General features: G+C 38.3%; 1 protein-coding gene across 3 annotated transcripts in view; it reads right to left on the reverse strand.

Moving 5' to 3' along the window:
• Positions 1-2,307: 2,307 nt before the first annotated feature.
• Positions 2,308-19,831, reverse strand: part of CCDC169 (coiled-coil domain containing 169) — a 41,018-nt gene continuing 23,494 nt past the window's right edge. Inside the window, exons 7-9 of one of the 3 annotated variants that reach the window (XR_008435683.1) lie at positions 19,121-19,197; positions 15,579-15,821; positions 2,308-2,381 (exon numbers count right to left, since the gene is read on the reverse strand). Coding sequence is in view for 1 of the 3 variants with exons in the window: in XM_053970197.1 (XP_053826172.1) it covers positions 15,719-15,821; positions 19,121-19,197 (180 nt within the window). In the remaining 2 variants the exon portion in view is untranslated. Of the gene's footprint in view, positions 2,382-12,960; positions 13,340-14,686; positions 15,822-19,120; positions 19,198-19,831 lie in introns of those variants that run through there. The other 2 variants (XR_008435682.1, XM_053970197.1) reach the window with 2 other exon arrangements.

Consider the following 19,831-nt stretch of genomic DNA (forward strand, 5'->3'; position numbering starts at 1 on the left):
TGAGTTTTCTCAAAGATGAGAGGGAAATGTCAGTGAGAATGCACTTGCCTCAAAAATGGAATCATTTTCTAGGAGCAATTTTCTTGCTTTCTTGGTCTTGAGAGGGGATCTTAAGAACATTTTCCCAACTTAAAGATAGGTCACAACTCCTATAGGCTTATCATTGGATAATTTTTTGAACATCAGGAAAAAAAAAAACCCACCCCCAAGAGATTGTCTTTCTAAGATTTCTGGAGCTCACTGAAATAATACTAAAATAATACTAAAAACATGATTTCATGTAGCAGCATTAAAAAAAAAAAAAAAAAAAAAAGAAGAAGAGTCCTGACCAGTCAGATTTTTGTCATGTCTTAGCAAAGCTCAACTTGCAAATATGGATAAATGACAAGGTTCTGCTTGGTACTTCTGTATGCTTTAAAAACTGCCTGAAAGACAGTGGTGAGGGCTGAAGTTAAGACAATCATTAAGGAAAGTGGGATGCTGGCATGAAAAACTAGTGCAACTTGCACTCACACACCATCAGAGAAAGGAGTAACTTCTGGTCTTTTAAACTGCATCTGCTTTACTCCTTTTTCTGTATCTCCATGGAACTCAGCTGCAGACTGGCTGACTGACCTGACAGGAAGGGGAAAATGGGCATCTGTGTAAAAAAAAAAAAAAAAAAAATTGCAATCACACACTGCCTGTAAACCAGCCCAGCTAAGGTCTTCAGCAAGATCCTGAGGACAACTGAAAGCCAAACCCATGCTCAAAGCATCTTTAAATTTTATTATTCCATTTTGTTTGTGAATGGAAACCTGAAGGTCACTTAAATCTGGTTTGAGACTCGTGAAGTAGCAGTGCAAGCTATCAACATTTCTTTGACAAGGGTATTGATAGTAGCTTGCTGCAGTCTTGCATTGCCCCTCTTGTTGGCACAAAGGCCCTTTGGCAGCTGGGATGAGTGAAAATTCTCCCTCAGTGGCTGTTGTGTGGTTGTTTCTACTGAGTTTCTGAGCACTGTATTCTGGTGTGTTTTCCAGCTCATTAGAGAAGGTGATACATAATCCTAGGACAGAAGTCTGGCCCTGGTTTCTGGAGACCAAAGCACTGCACAACATAAATATAAAACTGTCAGGGCTGCTTGTGGGAATGCTTCCAGGTAACTCACAACAGGGTGCCAAAGGACTTGGTCTGAGGCAGCATCTATGACAGATCTTGATCACATGTACAGCCACACAAACAGCACTCAGAAGAACAATGACCCAGGCTATTATAAGATTAAGAAAAACTACTCCTGACAAGGCACAAGTTATACACTTGCCAGCATCACAAAATCATAGAATCCTAGAATGCCTTGGGTTGGAAGGGACCTTAAAGATCATCTCGTTCCAACGCCCCTGCCATGGGCAGGGACAGCTTCTCTAGACCAGGCTGATCAAAGCCCCAAGTTGTTCCAGCCTGGGCTTGAAGACCTCCAGGGATGGGGCACCCACAGCTTCTATGTGCGACCAGTGGCAGTGTCTCACCACCCTCACAGTAAAAAATTTCCTCCTAATACCTGAATCTACTCTGTGACAGTTTAAAACTATTTCCTCTTCTCTTCTATCACTATATCTACTTGTGAAAATTCTCTTTCCTGCTCTCTTGCAGGTGCCCTTTTATGTCCTGGAAGGCTGCTACAAGGTCTCCCCAGAGCCTTCTCTTGTCCAGGCTGAACAACCCCCAACTCTTTCGCTTAGACTGTCTTCTTGTGTGTGATGAATATGCTGGTGTATTGACACTCAGCAGTGAAGAAGCATAATTCAATACAGATCCTGAAGGGCCCACATCTGTCAGGAATATCTCTGTGACATGACACAGGCTGGTGGTGATGGAAGCCCAGGCATCAGATGCCTCTTATGAGTCCTTTCATTGCTTTGAAGTGTTTTTTTGTGCTGTAATGATAGGAAGAAAAATCAGGCACAGGGAAATATTTTTAAGCAGGATCTACAATACTGTAAAATATCTAGAAGGAGTACTGAGTGCCTGATAAATCCTATTTTGGACATACTTTTTATAACCAGATAGTACTTGAAGAATTACTAAAACATCATTTCTCCCCCTCTTTATTTGCTTCAGGAGATCAAAGTAATAACTTCATAGTAATACCTTCATTTGATCATAGTTGGAATACTAATAACTACATTTATTTTCTAGTTAAAATAATCAGAAGAGTTTATATTCTCCTTGAAAGCAAGCTGTGTTGTAGGAGTTGCTTAATGAATTAACAGCACTCACCATCTTGGCTTCTTCTGGTAGGAAGAAAGCAGCTCAAGTTCTTCCCAAGGAAAATAATCCCACTACATGTGTCCTTGTTTTGTACCACAGTGGAGGAGCTCAGAGGCAAAACTGTTGCATTCCTTGAAAATTAATGTTCATAGAAGTTGTACATCATGACATCTCAGCATAATCCAGTTAAATTTTTCCAGTTAAGTCAACTTAAATATATTGCTTAGTCTTCTATGTCCTTTACAGACACTCTTATGTAGTGTCTGTACTCTTTACTCTTTTCATTATTAAATTATAAGATTGTAAAACCAGCATTCAGAAATTTGGTAAAAAGAAAATCCAAATAAATGATGAGTTTGAGAGTTTTTTAACTTACATTTTAAGTGCTCCATATGGCAGTGACAAATCATAATCTGATAGTGGGAGATCTTTCACTGTGTTGTTTTTGGGTTTTTTTTTTCTAGAAATCTTGCATGTTGGAAGTGATTTAAGTGTGTTGCATCTTTTCCCTGCCAACACGTGGTAGTTTCAAACCAGCCAGGCTGATGTGCATGGCAGTTCTGTAGGGAACTCTGCAGTGGTAGTCACAGTGTTTTGTTTCCAACAATAAATTCCTGCTAACTCATTACTGGAAGTTTGAAAATGTCTTGAAAGAAGACAGGCCTGTGCTTTCATCCTTCCAAAAGTTGGGGGAGAAAGAGTATGTGCTATCATTACAGTCATGTGGTATTTATTTCCCATCTAGCTAAATGTCAACCTTTTCAATATCCAGCTCAAAGAATCATTTCAATGCACACATCAAAGGCAGATTCTCAGGTGAGCTAGATGGTGTGGAAAAGCAGACAAAAAACAGTGATTTACAGACATGGAGAGTGTCCAGCTGAGAAACAACATTTCTCTGTTAATCTTAAAGGGAGTTCAAGGAAAGTTGAGAATTTAATCCGTTCTTTGTTGTTCTGGTCTATTTTTGCTTTGGAATGAGGAAAAAGTTGGCTTCACCTTTCAGTTCTTATGCAAGAGAACAAATTTATAAAAATGTTTACATTTTTTTCCTGAAGGTTTTTGCTCCGACTGTGCCTATTATAAAAGTGTTGTAACAACAAGAGCTTAAAAAAAAATGTTTCTTGCCCTTAGGTTGTGCAAATAGCAGCACTGTGTGCCCTCTGCCAGCATGACTCAGTGACTTTTAAAATGAATAAGAGGACCTTTACAACTCAGTTGGTTCTCCTTCCTTAATAACTACATTTTCCTAAACTTGCCAATTTTTTTTCTGATAAAAAAAATTCAAAGGAAAAAAAAAACAAAAAAAGAAGCAAAGAAATGGAGGAAAGCATGGACCAGAGGCAAAGCTAGTTCAGTTTCCAGCTATTTGAAGAAGGAAGCAGAAGGCAGCAAGCAGAACTTTTTCATATAATTTTTTGTTATTTCCTCTGATTTTCAAAGCACCTTGGCTATTTGATCTCTAGCAGCGAGGCACTGTAGCCATTTTTACGACAGAGGCTTGTCTTTATATACCCTTTTTAGAACTATAGTTCACAGTGAATGGCAAGAGAAACTACTGACTGATCTTCAAAACCACTTGCAAGCAAAATGGCAAGCTACCACACCATTGTTCTATTAATTTTTCTTTCTGAGGCTCACTTTAATTTTTCTTTTTTTTTTTTTTTTTTTTTTTTGGATTATGCTCTCCAAATGAACGAGGTGCTACTTGACCTTTAAATGTCAAAATCCCTTTGAATGGCATTACTGTGAATTCTGTAGCCATAGACCACATGTGAATGGCTAATATACATAGGATGATGCACAGCCAGGCTTATGAATTCATTTTATTATTCCTATCACCTCCCCACCCCCACAAAAACAAATTTTCAACTAGCTAGTGCTATTTTAGGAAGAGAGTAGGGAGAGAATATACTAGCAGGCTGATTGACAGAAGTCAGCCAACTCTTCCAGCTAAAGGTCTAAGTCTGCAAGCTGTTTCTTGTGGGTGGATCTCTGTGCTTAGATTGAGAAGCCTGGAGAATTCAAATTGAAATCAGCTACAGCTAAGTTATATGCCATAAACTCACACTTTAAAAGTTACTTAAGTGAAGAAACACTTACAGAGTCAAGTCACTTTACATATTATTATACATATTATTATTACCATTTTCCATTTGCTCCCAATCAGTTTTAACAAACAAGTGTTCTCCGTATTTTTTGTGTGCGTTTCTCTCACTTTGGCAGTAAGAAGAGATTTCCATCTCTACATCTACCTGGACAAAATCCAAAATCTAAGCCAAATACCCTATGTCTTTCCTTGAAAAGGTAAGGAGAAAGTCAGAGCAGGGGATCCAGAGATGAGGAGGGAACTGAAAATATTCCCAGTACAGTTGACAGTTTCATTCAGGCTCATATCTCTAACCCAAGGGCGTTTGGCAAGATCATAAGGGATGTTCTGTACCAATCTCAGCTAGGACAAAATAGCAGATTTTGTCCAGTTCTCATGCCAGTAAAGAAAGAAAGATTAAAGGGCCCTTTCCTCCATCAGTTTCTGAAGTAGAACGTGACAGATTTTGAAACCATCAATTCAAAGAAATGCCCACGGCACTCTGCAGAAGAGACTATGGATTTCTACTTGTGGCTGTCCTTTTGCCTGCAAATGTGGACTGCTCTGTTTCACCCTTTGGAGGATCCTTGTCCCTACAGAGAAGACATTTAGCCTTCAGGAAGAGAGGATGAAAAACATTATTAACTTGCCATGATTTCTCACACTCACTTGGTCTAGACTGGTGGAAGTGGCTGTCACAAAGAATCAGGATCAGGGCTCTGCTATGCTGCAGAAGCAGTCCATGATCTGAGCAGCCTGCAGGAAACTAGGCACTGCAGAAATCTGGGTATTACATCTTTCTGGGTGGCCAGCCAATAAACTCAAATAATCCCTTTTTTTTTTTTTTTTTTTTTTTGGTGTATGAAAAATATAAGCATGCACAATTTCCACCATTCATTAAATTTTCTTGTTTCATTTTTTTGAGTTAGAGGACTCTTGCAAGATTTAACCAGTAATGCTTGTCATGTTGAGCTGGAAACACCTCTAGAACATGACAGAATTATAGTGCTTACAACGCCCACAGGAAACAGTTGTTATCCCACAGACAAGTGAGAAATTGAGTCACTGTATCATCATCATCTCCTACAGCCCAGCCGAGTGTCCTAATTATAACATCATTCCATATTCAGAACTGTCTAAATAAAGTGAAGCCTTAAAGGTAAGTACCTCCATATACTGGGCTGTCTTGCTGTCTCACATTTGAATTACAGACACCTAGGCTAGGTCACCACCTGCAGGGTGACCTTGGGAGGTGATGTAGACCAAAGTAAGGGCTGTTCAGTATTTACAATGCTTTATCCTGAAGAGAACGGGTCATGGCCATCACTGGGAACTTTCCACTCAGCCATGCGAAGCCCCCTCCTGTGTGCTCACTAGTACACATGCTGACCCAGCACTATGTTGGTTTACTGAGCTTTCCTCCCAATCAAAGGAGCTCATTTGATTACTTAATGGCTCTTAGAGAGCAAATTTAGAAGTAATCATCTATTCTTAGCTCAACCACTTCTCCTTTTAAAAATGTTTTCCCAAGAGCCCAGCGCAGATGAATGGGATGTCATCCATGGAGCTGTACAGCTTGCCAGCAATTTCTACCCACCAGCCTGAAGAAGGTACCCAATAGTTAAAGGTCCAATACAGCAACAAGAATGAAACCCCTCTTTTTATGAACCCAAGAAAATCCTCTTCCATTTAGGTAACTGTAACCTGAGAACAAAACTACAGGTATTGCAGATTTCTGTGGTTTTTCATACACTAGCTTTAATTTTTCTCATGGAATGCACATCTCGTCCAAGCATGTAGACAGGCTGTACATTCACTCCCTACTGAGCACAATTCCACTGGTAATAGTGATGGCAATAGTTAATCCCAGAAAGCAATACCTGGATTTCTCCATGTCAAAACCTCTGCTTCCAGCAGCTGAAATGGTGCCTTCTACCCAAAAATTCAGACAAAACCAAGACTCATAAATATGAGTCATTAAAAGTCATTAAAAATCTTTGGCATGAGGTACTTTCCACAGATGTGTCCATTTTTAAAATTGAAAATAAAATACATATTTTAGAAAAATAAGCATCAACATCTGGTAGTATATTTTCTTTTTTTTCTTATTTATTTTTTTTTTTTCTGATATTAAACTGTGTCTTTATTCCAGAAAAGTTGCATGCATACGTTGTCTAGACAGACTTCAATTTCCTACCTTTTCTACCAAAAATCAAGTAGAAAAATCAAGCGGAAAAAACAAGCAGTTTTCCTTGAAAACTATTTGCATTTCTCTGATTTGTGTTTCCACTACTCAGCTAAGAGTCAGATGCCACAAAATAACTTTAGATATTGTCACCTCTAAAGCTTCCAGCACAGCCTTGGTTTAAAAATGCAGGACAAGATGTATACAAATAGAAAATGCTTATTTGATAACAGTGTCATACCTGCAGAGAACACCTGCTGGTATTTCCACTCACACTGAAGAAGCCTGAACTTATCAAGAGTCACCAGCCTGACTAATCAGCTCATAGACAAAAGACCTTTGATATCACTGTTTTGTTAAAATAGTCAAAATCACAATTTCAGGCTCTTAAATATCAGTTGTGTTGAAGGTCAGTGAAGAAATAGAAGAAGGAGACTGACCTGTTATATTTAAAATAATGATTCTTGGGCAACAACAAAGTGAAATAAGTAAACTGGTAAGAGCATTGCTCACAGAGATGTGCGTAATTGAAAAGTTGATTTGAGTGGGTGAAAAGGTCACACAAAAGCTCTTCAGCATTCCTTAATAAGGAAACCTTTTTTCTTTCCCTTGATTAAGATTACTCTCAGTGTTTTTATATACATACATTTCAAAATATGAACTGGTATTTAAAAAAAAAGGCAACTAATAACCTATTTTGTTTAACCATTTCAGCAGAGTGTTTTCTGTTTGTCAAAAATCAGAGACTTCTGAATGACTGTGAAAAGCATGTGTGATGCAATGCACACACAATGACATCAGTGATGTATTCATTTCTGCTCTGTAGAAAACTCCAGTTATAAGAAACCCTCTAAAGGCTAAACTGTTCCAAGAACATTTGAGAGTTCTGAAATGGAGCACAGTGCAGAATTTTCTCGTTAAGTTGCATTTCATTGTGAAGTGGCCAATAACTGAAATGGAAACCCAATTGGGTTGGATAAGATAAAACAGAGTTGACAGGAGCTCTCCACCATTCCTGGTCGTCATCCTGGACTAATGCCTGGCTGGCTTATGCTTCCCCCATTCTGCATCTGAGTACTGCAAATTTTAACTTTTCCCATCTGAGTACATCCCCCCATTCAGCATCTGAGTACCACAATTTTTAACTTTTCCCATGCAACGTACAGTGTCAGCAGTACATTCCCCTTCTGGAAAAATAACTTGTTAGTCCTATATAATTCAGGCCCTCTTTGAATCTGTTCTACAAAGTCCTTTGAAAATCTGGGTCTTAGCATAAAGCACATTCTATATTATCTGGACCATTTTTAGGAGTCCAGAAATCTAGTCCAGTCCATATTCACACTGTTATATGGGAAAAGTACCTCAGCTATGCTTATAGTCCATGGCTCAAAAAATGCCAAAAGCATGCAGGTTTACTTTAGAATATCTCTCTTATTTTTTTTTTTCTTTATATAAGAATATTACTAGTCCATTAAACTTGTTAAACTTTATCTTTACAAGTAAAGAAATTATGGCCTCAGCAAACCTCTTTTGTCCTCTTTTGTTCAAGTATAATCCTTGCCTCTAAGTATCATTTTAGATTTAAAAGAGTTCCTCAAAGGTATTTCTTAAGTAAAACTTTCAAAGGCTTTTTTAGGGTAACCTTCCTCCACTCCCCTGCTTTGTACCAATGCTTATTTAAACTTGAAGATTATATGAATTTTGATTCTACAATGTTTTTATAGTCATGCTGAACTTTTCCTCAAAATAACTCAAAACTTGTATGGACCAGTTCCATCTTCCATTGCATAAACCTTTTATTTAGATTTCAGTGGGGGTGATTTTGGGTTGGGGATTTTTTGGTGCTGGTGGGGTTATTTTGTTTTTGCACCTCATCAGAGCACTGCCTGAGAAAGCTGCAGGGCGCTTTGCTCTTTGTAGTGTTAGCATGTTCTTTTTCCCATTTTCTGTATCTTTGGGCACAGACTGTTCCATCTTTCCAACTTGTAAATGCCCTGGGCACTGCTCCTAAGTGATAGTTGTCCATAGAACCATCCTAGGCAGTACAATTCAAGTAATTTCCAGTGAAAGTTTTGATGGTGAGAGAAGACAGACAGTTCAAAGAGGACATAGCAGGCACCGCTGTGGCTGGTGCTGGCACTAGGAAACAGATGGTTACCAGGCCAGAAAATAATAATGGAACTCTTCTATGGCTCAGGCTGCAGGTGACCAACTGTAATAAAACAAGTTGAAGTTTTAAGTCTGCAGCCCTGTGAAATGCTACAGTGAGAAAGGATGTGCTGCGGACATCAGAAAACAGAAGAACCAGCAATTTAAGCAATTAAGTAGGCAGGGGAGAGCACCAGGAGGAGTGAGACAGCTATTTTTGCCAAGTTTTGGAATACGTGCCCTAAAAACTATTATAACTTCTCCCACTGAATGCCAGCCCAGGAGAACAGTGTGAAATGCCAGATGTCTGCAGAGCCTTTAGCACAAGCTCCATCTTTGTATCCTTCTTATCCTTCTCAGGAAAGGCTAATTGCAATGATATCCACATAGTGACAAAATGAGCCAACGGTGGAGAATATGCTGTTATCCTGAACAATTAGATACTGTCAGATGCTGATGTCTACCATTAAAAGCCTTCATGTTGATTTAATTGTTGATTTTTTTTCTGATTGTCACATGCCTAAAACCTGTGGCTTCCAGTTACAAGAGAGATCTTAGCATGAAGCAGGGTCGCAGAGAGGACAGAGCAAGTGCATGAACCCACCACCCCGTAAGGTAACTCTTACACATGTGCCATGAGCTAACACTGTAAACCCCAGGCTGCCAGGATCAATCTGGGGCATGATAATCCTGTAATGAGCAACAGCAGGTGCTAAAGTGCTTAAAGTAAATCACTCCTGCAGTCAGCGAATTGTTATTTATGTCAGCACCACCAAAGAGTGCAAATCTGACAGGATGGGTGGCAGCCAGTGACCCCTGAAACTGGGGACTCGGAGCTGCAGGGGATCCCTGGGCAAGCAGAGCAGGGCAGGGTAGGGACCATCTCACTGCCCCCACCAGGAGTAGTACAAACTGGGGACAGAGCAGCAGGGGCTCTGGGGACAGGGACAGCCAAGGCTGGGGCAGGACATCTGCCTGCAAGTGGAGCTGGGGATCAGGGAACCAGGGTCAGGCCCAGCCCAGGATGACTGAAGCATCAACGCAAAGCCAAGGAACTGCGTGTGGTTTTATAGTATCGTTTGTTGTTTTCTAATTTTGATTAGGCTGGAAAGAGAGATTTCTTCTATCTCCTTCAAGCCTGTTGTTGATTTGGATTGTGAGGAATTCCTATTACTTTTCCAGCTCAGCATGTCTGTGGGTACACCCAGAAACACCAGCCACTGGAGGTATTGATACAATATTAGCCAAGGCAGCAATGAGCACAGCACAACACAGTTATGTTTCCAGGATTGGTGCTTTGCTTCAGATGTCTGGAGTATAAAATTCAGCACGGACAGAATGGTTCTCCATTCCTCTCCTCTCCAGCCAGTGAAGGACACGGGGCTCTCACATCTCTCTGAGCCGTGGCACAGGAGCAGCCTCCTGCAGGTGTCGATGAGACTGAAGGTCTGGCCTGATAAGTGCTTTCTGATGGCAGCCTCAGGCAAGGTAGATTATTTTATCCAAACATTTTAAGTGTATTTGGACAAATTATTCTTGCCCTAGGAATATATTATACTAATGAAATTATGCTGTCAGCCATTGCAGGCCTGGCAGGAATTGCAAACTGTTTTAATCCTCCAAGAACACATTTGCCCAGGCAATAATTTGACTTGTCATGAGTAAATTCTTAGCTCAGCTTTTTAAGAGACAGGAACACACAAAAAGGGATTGATCCCGGGGTTATTGATTCCTATCACAATTGCATCAAATTTTCTTCTAAAGTCTGTAGCAAATAGATCTATGGGCTGTATTTTCCCACCTGTACATTGGAGATCCACAGGCTTTAGGAGGGCTTTTTAGCATAATGCAGCAGCTTGTTGGTTTGATTTCAAAAGAACATGGAGCTTGCCAAATGTGCTCAAAGGGAAGAAAAAAAAGAAAGGTAATTTGTCCTTGTAAGTACTGGTGCAACGTAAGAATAGATTTGTGGGCCTTGTAAATTCAATGCCTAAAGAACAGGTCCTCTGTTGAATGCTGGGCTGCTGTGAGACAAAAAGATCAGCCCAAAGGAGAGTCAAATTGCAGCTCAGTATTACTTCTTGGCTGAGACCCTCTACTAATCTTGGGTGTCATTGTCCCTAGCCAGAGCAAGAAAAATAAAGAAATTCACAAGAACAGGGTTCAGCTTACCTATCTACATGCTGGACAGGTTATTCTGAATTTGTCATCCTATATTCTCTTTCTAGTCAGGGAAAAGAAATCCAGTTGATGTGTCATCTGATCCATTTTAAGCATCTCTGTTAGAATGAGAGGAGCTGCACTCTGAAGGTCTCTGTTTTGTTGGGTTTTTTTTCCTATTGACTACTCATTGAGTATACAGTGATTAGCTCAGACTTAGATGTATGACTTTTAAGCTGCAAACTGGGACAGATAATTCCCAGGCTAATTTTCCTTATTTTCATCTTTTTAAAAGATTTCTCAGTATCCTCTTCCTAATCAGCACAGGATCAGTCAAGAGTGCACAGCCTTGTTGCTTCATCCTTCCCCCAAAATAACCCTTCAGCTGTGCCCAATTTTTCTGGTACCCAGTCTGCATTGCTCTGTTACACCACATCATTCCTGAGCAGATTCCCCACAGGACACTTGCTTTTTGTGTGGAGGGATCAGACAGATGCAGGGGGAAGCGCCTGTCGTAGGGTGGTGTGGGAGTGAGGCCCTGTCCTGGATCTCACATGGGATCCTTCTCTTTTCAGAGCTGACATTTTTCCCTGTGACAAGACATGCACAGCAACTGGTGTCACTGCTGTGTCACACTGGGTTGTGTTCATCAGGAAATACCCTGACATCAGTCTTTACTGGTAAATCTCTTCAGTAAGATGCAGCAGCCACAGCTGTTTCTGCACCAACAGAGCACCAATATTATCCCTCTTCATTGTAAGACAAAAGAAAACCCATTTGATTTAGGTCAGACTTAGATTCATTGTGGTTTTACCAGCTGGCTTCCCTCCAGCACCAGTGTATGTATCTTTGTGTCACTTCTCAGCACCAGAAACATACTGTTCTCCCCAAATTACAGATGGGATCCTGAAGCAGAATTCGTCTTCTCCCAGGCAACAAAGGGAGGGGTGAGAAGTTACATGGGAACCGGAGCACAGGAACTTTACCAGCCTAGAAATGGTGAGAGCCCTTTCTTTGGGGTGGTGCACTGAGTTGTTCCCAGAACAGGCAAAGCCTGGCCCCACCTGCATGCTACTCCTGTAGACGTGAGAGACTCATTTGATCTCTACATGGTTCTTAGTTGGTAGTTTATGGCACAGATTAGTGAAGTGCAGGAAAACTGGATTCTAAGATGTAACCTATAAGGAACCTATAAATCCAATGTTTCTATTTTTAGAAGAGAGTGTTAAACTCATCTGCCAAGTAAATAAGGTCCTGCCACCTTTAAAAAGCCTCATTATCCAGTCTAGAGCTGTCTGCCATTAGTGTGACACCTGTGTGTAAAATGATAAAACTGTGGCAATTAGCTATCATTTTAGTCCAGGCACATTATATCTGCTTCCAGCTAGAGTTAGTTTATGTTTGAGACCAGTCTGGCAAAAAGAGCAGAAGCTTAATAAAACAGAGGTTCGCTTGCTTATTTATTAATTTATTTTTTTGCTACTGTGTGCATCACATTTGTAAAATGGCCTGCACAGCATCCTCCTCTACTGGAAATGTATTAAGGCTAAATTATGCACTTCATCTTTACCAGTAGAGATAGAATATCATAGGAATTGGGGAAACTGTCAGCTGTACCACCTAGTCAGTTTAAATACAGAGAACCCATTGAACAAAGTATTTAAGCAACAAAATATCTTGCTTATTATTAATGATATCCTGAACATGATGAAGCCTATCACCCCAGTTCTCTGCAGCCTGTGGTTATGCTGCATAATTACATAATAATCAGCCACACAGTCAATGTCTGTCCAATAAACATTTTAATTTTATTCCATCATAGAAGAGTGCACTGCTGCTAAACTGAATAATTAAAAACAAATATCATTACACAATACTATCTTTAATCATGAGACTCTAAAAGAAAAAAAAGGGGGTTTTTTTTGGAAATAAGAAATGTGTGCTTACCAGCATTTGAGATTTTAAATTTATATTTATATTTTAATAAAATTATAAAATATTTATATTTATATTTTATAAAATTATAGAAATTTATAAATTTAAATTTATATTTAAATTTAATAATAAAATTTGTATTTATTAATAATAATTTATATTTAAATTATGGGTAAATACTTAAAATGCCTTATTTACCTCAAAATCATGACTCATCTGAAATTAATGGAATTACATGAGTAACCATGTAAAGGCAGCATACTCTCAAGTGCCAAGTTAGGATATCAAATTTCCCAGTCTAACAATTAAAGCCACTTACACACTACAATCAGTATATCTGGAATCTCAAGTACATTCTACACTGAAAGACGAAGTTTGGCCAGACTCAAACCTTCACCTCTGATCCTGTCTTCCTCTGATGTTTAGCTCCATTCAATCACTGACCACAACTGTCAGCAATTCAGTTTCCCATTTTTGGTTTCAGATTCCTTCAGTGTCATGTATGATGCACAGAGACTTAAGAGGAGGCCTAGTTTATCTTGAAATAGTTGGCAGCATTACAAAAGATCACCCTGTTGTGAAATCAGGGGAAAAACAGACATTACTACACTCCCATATCTACTTTAAATAAACCTGATTCTGTCTTCTAGGCCTAAAATAATACTGCATACTATGAAGGATTTTAAGGATTAATTAATCCTAAATGTGCTGAAATATCCATATCAAAGATCTTACATAAAGTCATCTAACTGTTCATTGCTGCAAATGTCAAAAAACCGCATTTCACAGGACAACAAAACAGTAAGAAAAGCCCACACAAGATACATCCAGGAATTTCAAAACACTCATTCACCTAACACCACCAAATGAAACAAAAAATTCCTACATGTTTTGGGAAACCTAAAAGTGTAAAAGTTTTATTTAGATCCAAAAAGACCTATGCTTTTGAAACAAAAAACTCTCTTTTTGCTGTTGCAAAAAAAATTGGAGCCATCAAATTTAGTTATAAGGTTCATACTTATTTTCAGAAAACCAGGAAGAAAATTAAATGCCAAGTAATTCAAAGAGTATGAGTACTGAACTATAACCATTTTGCACAACAAAGATTACAGCTGGATGTACAATTAGAATGGTCAAACAGCACATTTTAGCAATTAATTATCATACTACTGCATTTTGAATCTGAAATCAAATCAAAATGTTGTTGGCAAGGTGAAACAGGGACTAAATAGGATATAGTATGCTCTTCTCCCAGGTCATTCCTGTACCAATAAATGCCTCTTTTAAGGCTTCAAAAAAAGTCTCTTTTCAAGTCCTCAGTGAGAAATATCCTTGAGGGAAGCGTCGTCTCCTGTTGTGAAAAAATGTTCTGTTATATTTGTGCAGTTTTTCAAGTTATTCTGAGGTGCTACATGGACCAGACTTGAGTGCACCAACATTTGATTGAGACAGCAGTAGGAAATGCTTGCTGCATGAATCCAAGAACTGGATTTTCTTTACTACTGCAGATGTCCCTTGTCTTTTATGCCAGTAGAGCCATTATGGTGACTTTTCCCCTCTCCTTCACCACAATGACAAATGTCAGCACAACGAACATTTGGAATTTTTTCATGTGAAAAACACAAACAGAAGAGTGCTAACCTAACCAGCTGTGCTATGTGAGGAAAAAACCAGCCAGGCAGACCACCCTGCTTAAGAAAGAAGGATACCTCATGCATGGTAACATGACAAATATCTGTAATGAATTTCATACTATGTAAGAGGAAAAAAAAGGGATTTCCATACTGAATATGCTGTACCATGCTACAGGTCTTTGCTCTCTGCATTTTAGAATGACACCATTGGTTTGTCTTTCAATGTGAGTTTAATTACAATGTCACTCTAATGCTGCCAGTAATAAGGAACTATTAGTACTGCTCTTAAAGAGGGAAAAAACTTTATTGCAAAGAGTTAGGAATGCTCTTAAAATAATAAAGGGCAGTCAAGCAACCACATTTGCTCTGCCAAGAGCTTTTAAGATGTAACCCAGAGGATTGAAGCTTCATTACCAAAACATTTTTCCTGTTGCCACTTGAAAAAATTTTGCTGAATTTAATGACTAAAATGTAGGTAATAAAATTGCAACAATAATTGCATGCTTAAGAATGAAGAAACAAAGTAGTTTTACTTTCACTGAAGAGATGACTTTTAGGACTGGCACTGTTTTGGACCCTAAAAGTACAAAGATCAATGCCACTGAAGAAGACAGAGATTTTTATGACCCCAAGACTGTGGATACAAGGGTTCATCTGAGATTTCAAATTTCAAAGAGCAACATACCAATATCAGGATATGTGTTTCTTTATAGAACATACATAGTTTTAAAAGAAACAACATTCTACAAGATAGGCTCTGAAGATTCCTTAATAAAAAGTGCTCAATTTTTGTGTCATTTCTATCCATTACTAGTGCCTAAAGCAGCTGGAAATGGTGATGTGCTTCTAAACCATGCAGACAGAAAGTGGCAATCAACATGGGATCTGTGGCAAGCCAGCTTTTTAAAAAAACATTATATTTAGACAATACTTCAGGGTACATCAGTCTGCCTTCTTCTTCTTGGATTGAGCGGTCAAAAATGCTAGAGGCTTGTTTGTTTTTCATGGCTGCATAGTTCAAAGATCTTTAAGTGTATAAGACATTAAATATTCTCCAAATTTTCCAACACCCTCACACTCAGAATCACTGATGTGAAGCAGAATGGAAAAGGTCAGAGATCACCAGTACAAAGATGGCAACTAGAAGAGCAATTCCATTAGGCAGAGGAACACTTACACTAAGGCATCCAAGAAGACATTCCAATCTGGATCTGGCATTGCAATAAGACACAAATACTTCCATCTTCAATTTATAAACTTTCAGTCAAATTAATTTTTTTTAAAAAGTGACTGGAAGTTCTTGGCATTAATATTAAATCAGTGCTTTAGCTGTGGAAGCTGGTTCACTCCTACAGTCTTTTTAATTGATCGTTTTTGAGGATTAACCATCTTCAGGTTTCCTGGAACACTGTGTCTTCCTCTGAAATAAAATGGGTGAAGTTAGTCAGCAAATGTCACATTGCCTGTACATTTTAATGACTAAAAATGTGCATGCTTTCTATATTTGCATATCTGATTACTACTGTGAATTAATAAACCTGAGAAAGGAAAAAAACAAGTATATTTCTAGGTTCGCAGGTTAGCAGAGCATCTAATTATTCTGCAAACTCAATTTTCATCTCATGATTCCTGTTACCTAAGTGATGTCATTTGAAGAACATGAACAGAATACTAAGTATTGGCACTAGGAGAGTGATAACTGGCTACAGAGACATTTTCATCAGTTAAAGAATTCCCACCAGAAAAGGGGAAAACACTTCATGTAGATGTAGTTACAGCTCTCTGCAGGTATTCCACTCTGGAAAGCCAGGCTCTTGAACCCATGATCACTAGAAATGCCTGCAGGAGATGCTGGCAGCAGACTTTTGAAGTGGTATTCATCATGGATACATACACCATCTACATGAAACCAGCTAGAGCTTCATCTTGATCTTCTATGAAATCTGTGGGAATGTAAAGAAATCTCCAGGGAAAGAACAGCGCTTCTGCAAGCTGGAAGGGTCATTCTCCTAACCAAGAAGCCTGCCTTTCTGCTCCTATGCAATGTCCCTTTGTTTCTCTTCCTGTTCATTACTGCAGAGGAAAGACAGCACTTTACATACTCTAACAACAATATACAGAGCTTCAGTGTCTTTCTCAAGCAAAGGCATTTTGAAGGAAAATATATCACAGCATCACAGTGTTGTATTTGTCATGATATCCAGATATGTGATAGAAGCTACAACGACGGTATCTATGCAAATTTCAAATTTGTGGGGAAGGAGGCAACAAAGTCAAACCTAGGGCTCACTAGTCTTCTTGGGATTGACACATCCTTTGTTCCAGCTCTTACAAGCAGTCTTGGTCTTGAAGGGACCTTGGAAGCTCACAATCCAAGGCCCCAGTGTGCTCAATAATCAATTATTCAAATTCAAATCAGTTGATTACTCAAAATCAATTGATTAAACTGAAGATACAGCTGAACAAAACAGAAAATGCCTGTGTGGAATTCTGCAGGCAGCACAACCTCTTCCACTCAAAACCAGCTAGACTTACAGACTTAGAAGCCAGGTAACTGCAGCAGTGCAGTGTTGAAACTGAGCTAATAAGCCCCATCATAAGTCTCAGTGTAACAGCAGGGGTCAGAATGACAATAAATTGGCTGCTCAAATTGCATCAGAGATATGGGCCATGAAGACATCCACGTTCTTCCCAACTGTCAGCTAGCCTATCTTCTTGTCCTGTAATAACCACAAAAAGGACCTCTGCTGAACTTGCTTCTGTTTTGGATGGCCAGGAAACTGAATGCATCAACAATTAGTTGTTGGAACTCTGGTTACTGAGAATTTTAGGCTTTCTGTGCTGACAGGCACTGATCTCTGTACCATCTCGCACATATAATTCCAACCTTAGCAAAAAAAAGAGCAAAGAATCCACATTAGTCTTCACAACTACTACCCAAAAATGTTTTCATTTAATGCCTTCATTTAATACACAGGTTGGGCTTTCTGTACCTGTTCCTATAGTTAAAATAAGCATTAAGCAGTTTCTTAGTATGGTGTGAATTCCAATGCAGATATTTTGTAAAAAGGCTAAAAAGGTGAGATAAGAACTCTAGACAGAAAATTTTCAAATTACTCTCAAGAACATCCATGTCTTCTCTTATTTTAATGAAATTATTTCTCATTAATATCAGCTTGAACAAAGAACCCCCAGGCTATAAACCAAAATATAATTAAAAAGGAATAATATAACAATGGCTGTAGTTACCTTGTGATGTTCATGAGGTGCATACTTATATTCTAGTATTTTCTTAAAACACAAACTATGCCAAATCCCCACTCTTACATCCATGTTGCCAGCAAAGATCAAAGTTTGTCCTCAAAGTTCTAAGCCACTGGCTATAAAAGTCAATCAACTGAAAACTAGGTCCTTCTATACTAAGGACAATTTAAAGGATGAAAAATTATCTTCATGTGTTTAAAGAACATTGAAAAGTAAAAGAAAAAGTCCTCTTAGGGAAAATGGATTGAATGGGGATATTTTGTTATACCACACATCTTCTGAGACCAGCAGTTACAGGACACTTTATTTTCTTTTACACTTTATTTTCTTTTGTTTGATATAAAGAAAATTACAGAAACACACTGTGATATAATTGCAGGGTAAATAATGGTCTACTAAAATAGATTTTAAAAAACCCCACCATAATCACAGATCAGTGCTAACCCTCAGCAAACCTCTGTATCTGGCTGATGATATTTAATCTCACTGCAGAGGCAGTGAATCCTCCTGATTCTAGCTTTCTGACCTTCTCCATAGGAACCATGTTAAATATTACCAGGGTCAAAAGTGATACAGTTGGCATATGGGGCACTTCAAACCCACACAGTGTTTTTTATGTGTTGAGGAACTTCAGTTATAGAACTGAATCCATACTGTACTGCATTAATTCATATTCTACTAATATATTCTCCTGGAATATCAAGATTCACTATTCCAATTTATGAAATCCTGTGGTTCTGTGCTTACACAGAATGAAAGAAAAAGGCTGGTAAGCAAATAGGTCTACACAACATCATGTTTATAATTTACTCATTAAATTTTTAGATTATTCCAATATATATTGTGTATGCTTATTTTAATAATATAGGTAAGTGGGTTTGTGGAAGAGTATTTAATGTGAGACACTAAATACATAGAAACCATACTATTTTAGGAAGTTTCCAAATATAATTTATTTGGGAGAGTTTCAAAATTAAGTATTATATCTGCTTGCTTCCACACTTTTGTAGACATCTGTTTATGGCCATTGGAAGCAGGTGACTGGGTCTAACAAACTTTTCATATATGCTCCCTATATTCTTCACACTTTATTCTTAACATATTCAATTCAGTTAAAAAAATAAATCTCCTCAAATTTCAAGCCTATCCACAAGTATTACAATCAGAAATTAATTTTATTTCTATTTATCTCAGAGCAGATAGACTTTTTTCAGATTTGTATTTCTAACCCATATAACTAAACAGAAGTCTGTTAAACAATGATTTAAACATATGTATTTTCAACATTAGCATTAAATAAAACTGATGAAAAACAATATCAAAAATTATGTTGAGTAATGCTTTGTCATTGGGCTTATGCTGTGATATTTATCATGAAGAGAAAGTTGCAATATTCAAAGCAGTACTTAGCAAAAAATAATCAACCAGAAAACAGGGAATATAAAGGAAATTTACCTCAGTATCTGTTTTTCTCCCTTGCCAGTCAGAGCATCTGTTTTTTTCCTTTCAACAATTTTATGTTTAGCTGAGGTCTGCAATAGCCAAATTTTTACAAAACAAGTTAAATCCTAACCTCAATCACAGTTACAGAAGTAAATAGGATTTGCATGGATTTGCTTTACTGAAGACAAGAAATTTTTGTAATTGAGGAACTCCAGTATTGAAGATGATGGCCAGTATAATTTATCATCTTATCATATCTGAGGAGATGTGATTCTGTGACATATGAGGAAACAGCAATGCCAAGGTTACCTTCACTGTTTTTATAATTTATATGAATATAGAGTACCAGTATATATGACTGTTATCCATAGCATTGTTTTTGCTGATACAGTTTACTCCAGGCCTATCCCAACAAAAATTAGCCATTGTTGTACAAGCAGCTTTCCAGATGTAGCAATGTATAACCCTGGGCCTTTTCTGCAAAGAAATCCCAGTTGCACGTCAGATTCCACTATGCTAGCAACAGTTTGTGGCAAAAATCTGGCCTGAAAGAATGGCCTTTTTAAAGAACCACTATAGTTCTTCTTTGCTTGCCTCTCAAACTGATTTCTGAACACCCCCAGAGAGTGCCTTTAAGATCTGTGGACTCCAAATCCCAAACCAATGCTTTGCCAGATTGAAATCAAAACAAAAAAGCAAACAAGAATACACCAGAAACCATTG

Source organism: Vidua macroura, chromosome 2 (genome assembly GCF_024509145.1).
Source record: "Vidua macroura isolate BioBank_ID:100142 chromosome 2, ASM2450914v1, whole genome shotgun sequence".
Classification (NCBI taxonomy): domain Eukaryota; kingdom Metazoa; phylum Chordata; class Aves; order Passeriformes; family Viduidae; genus Vidua; species Vidua macroura.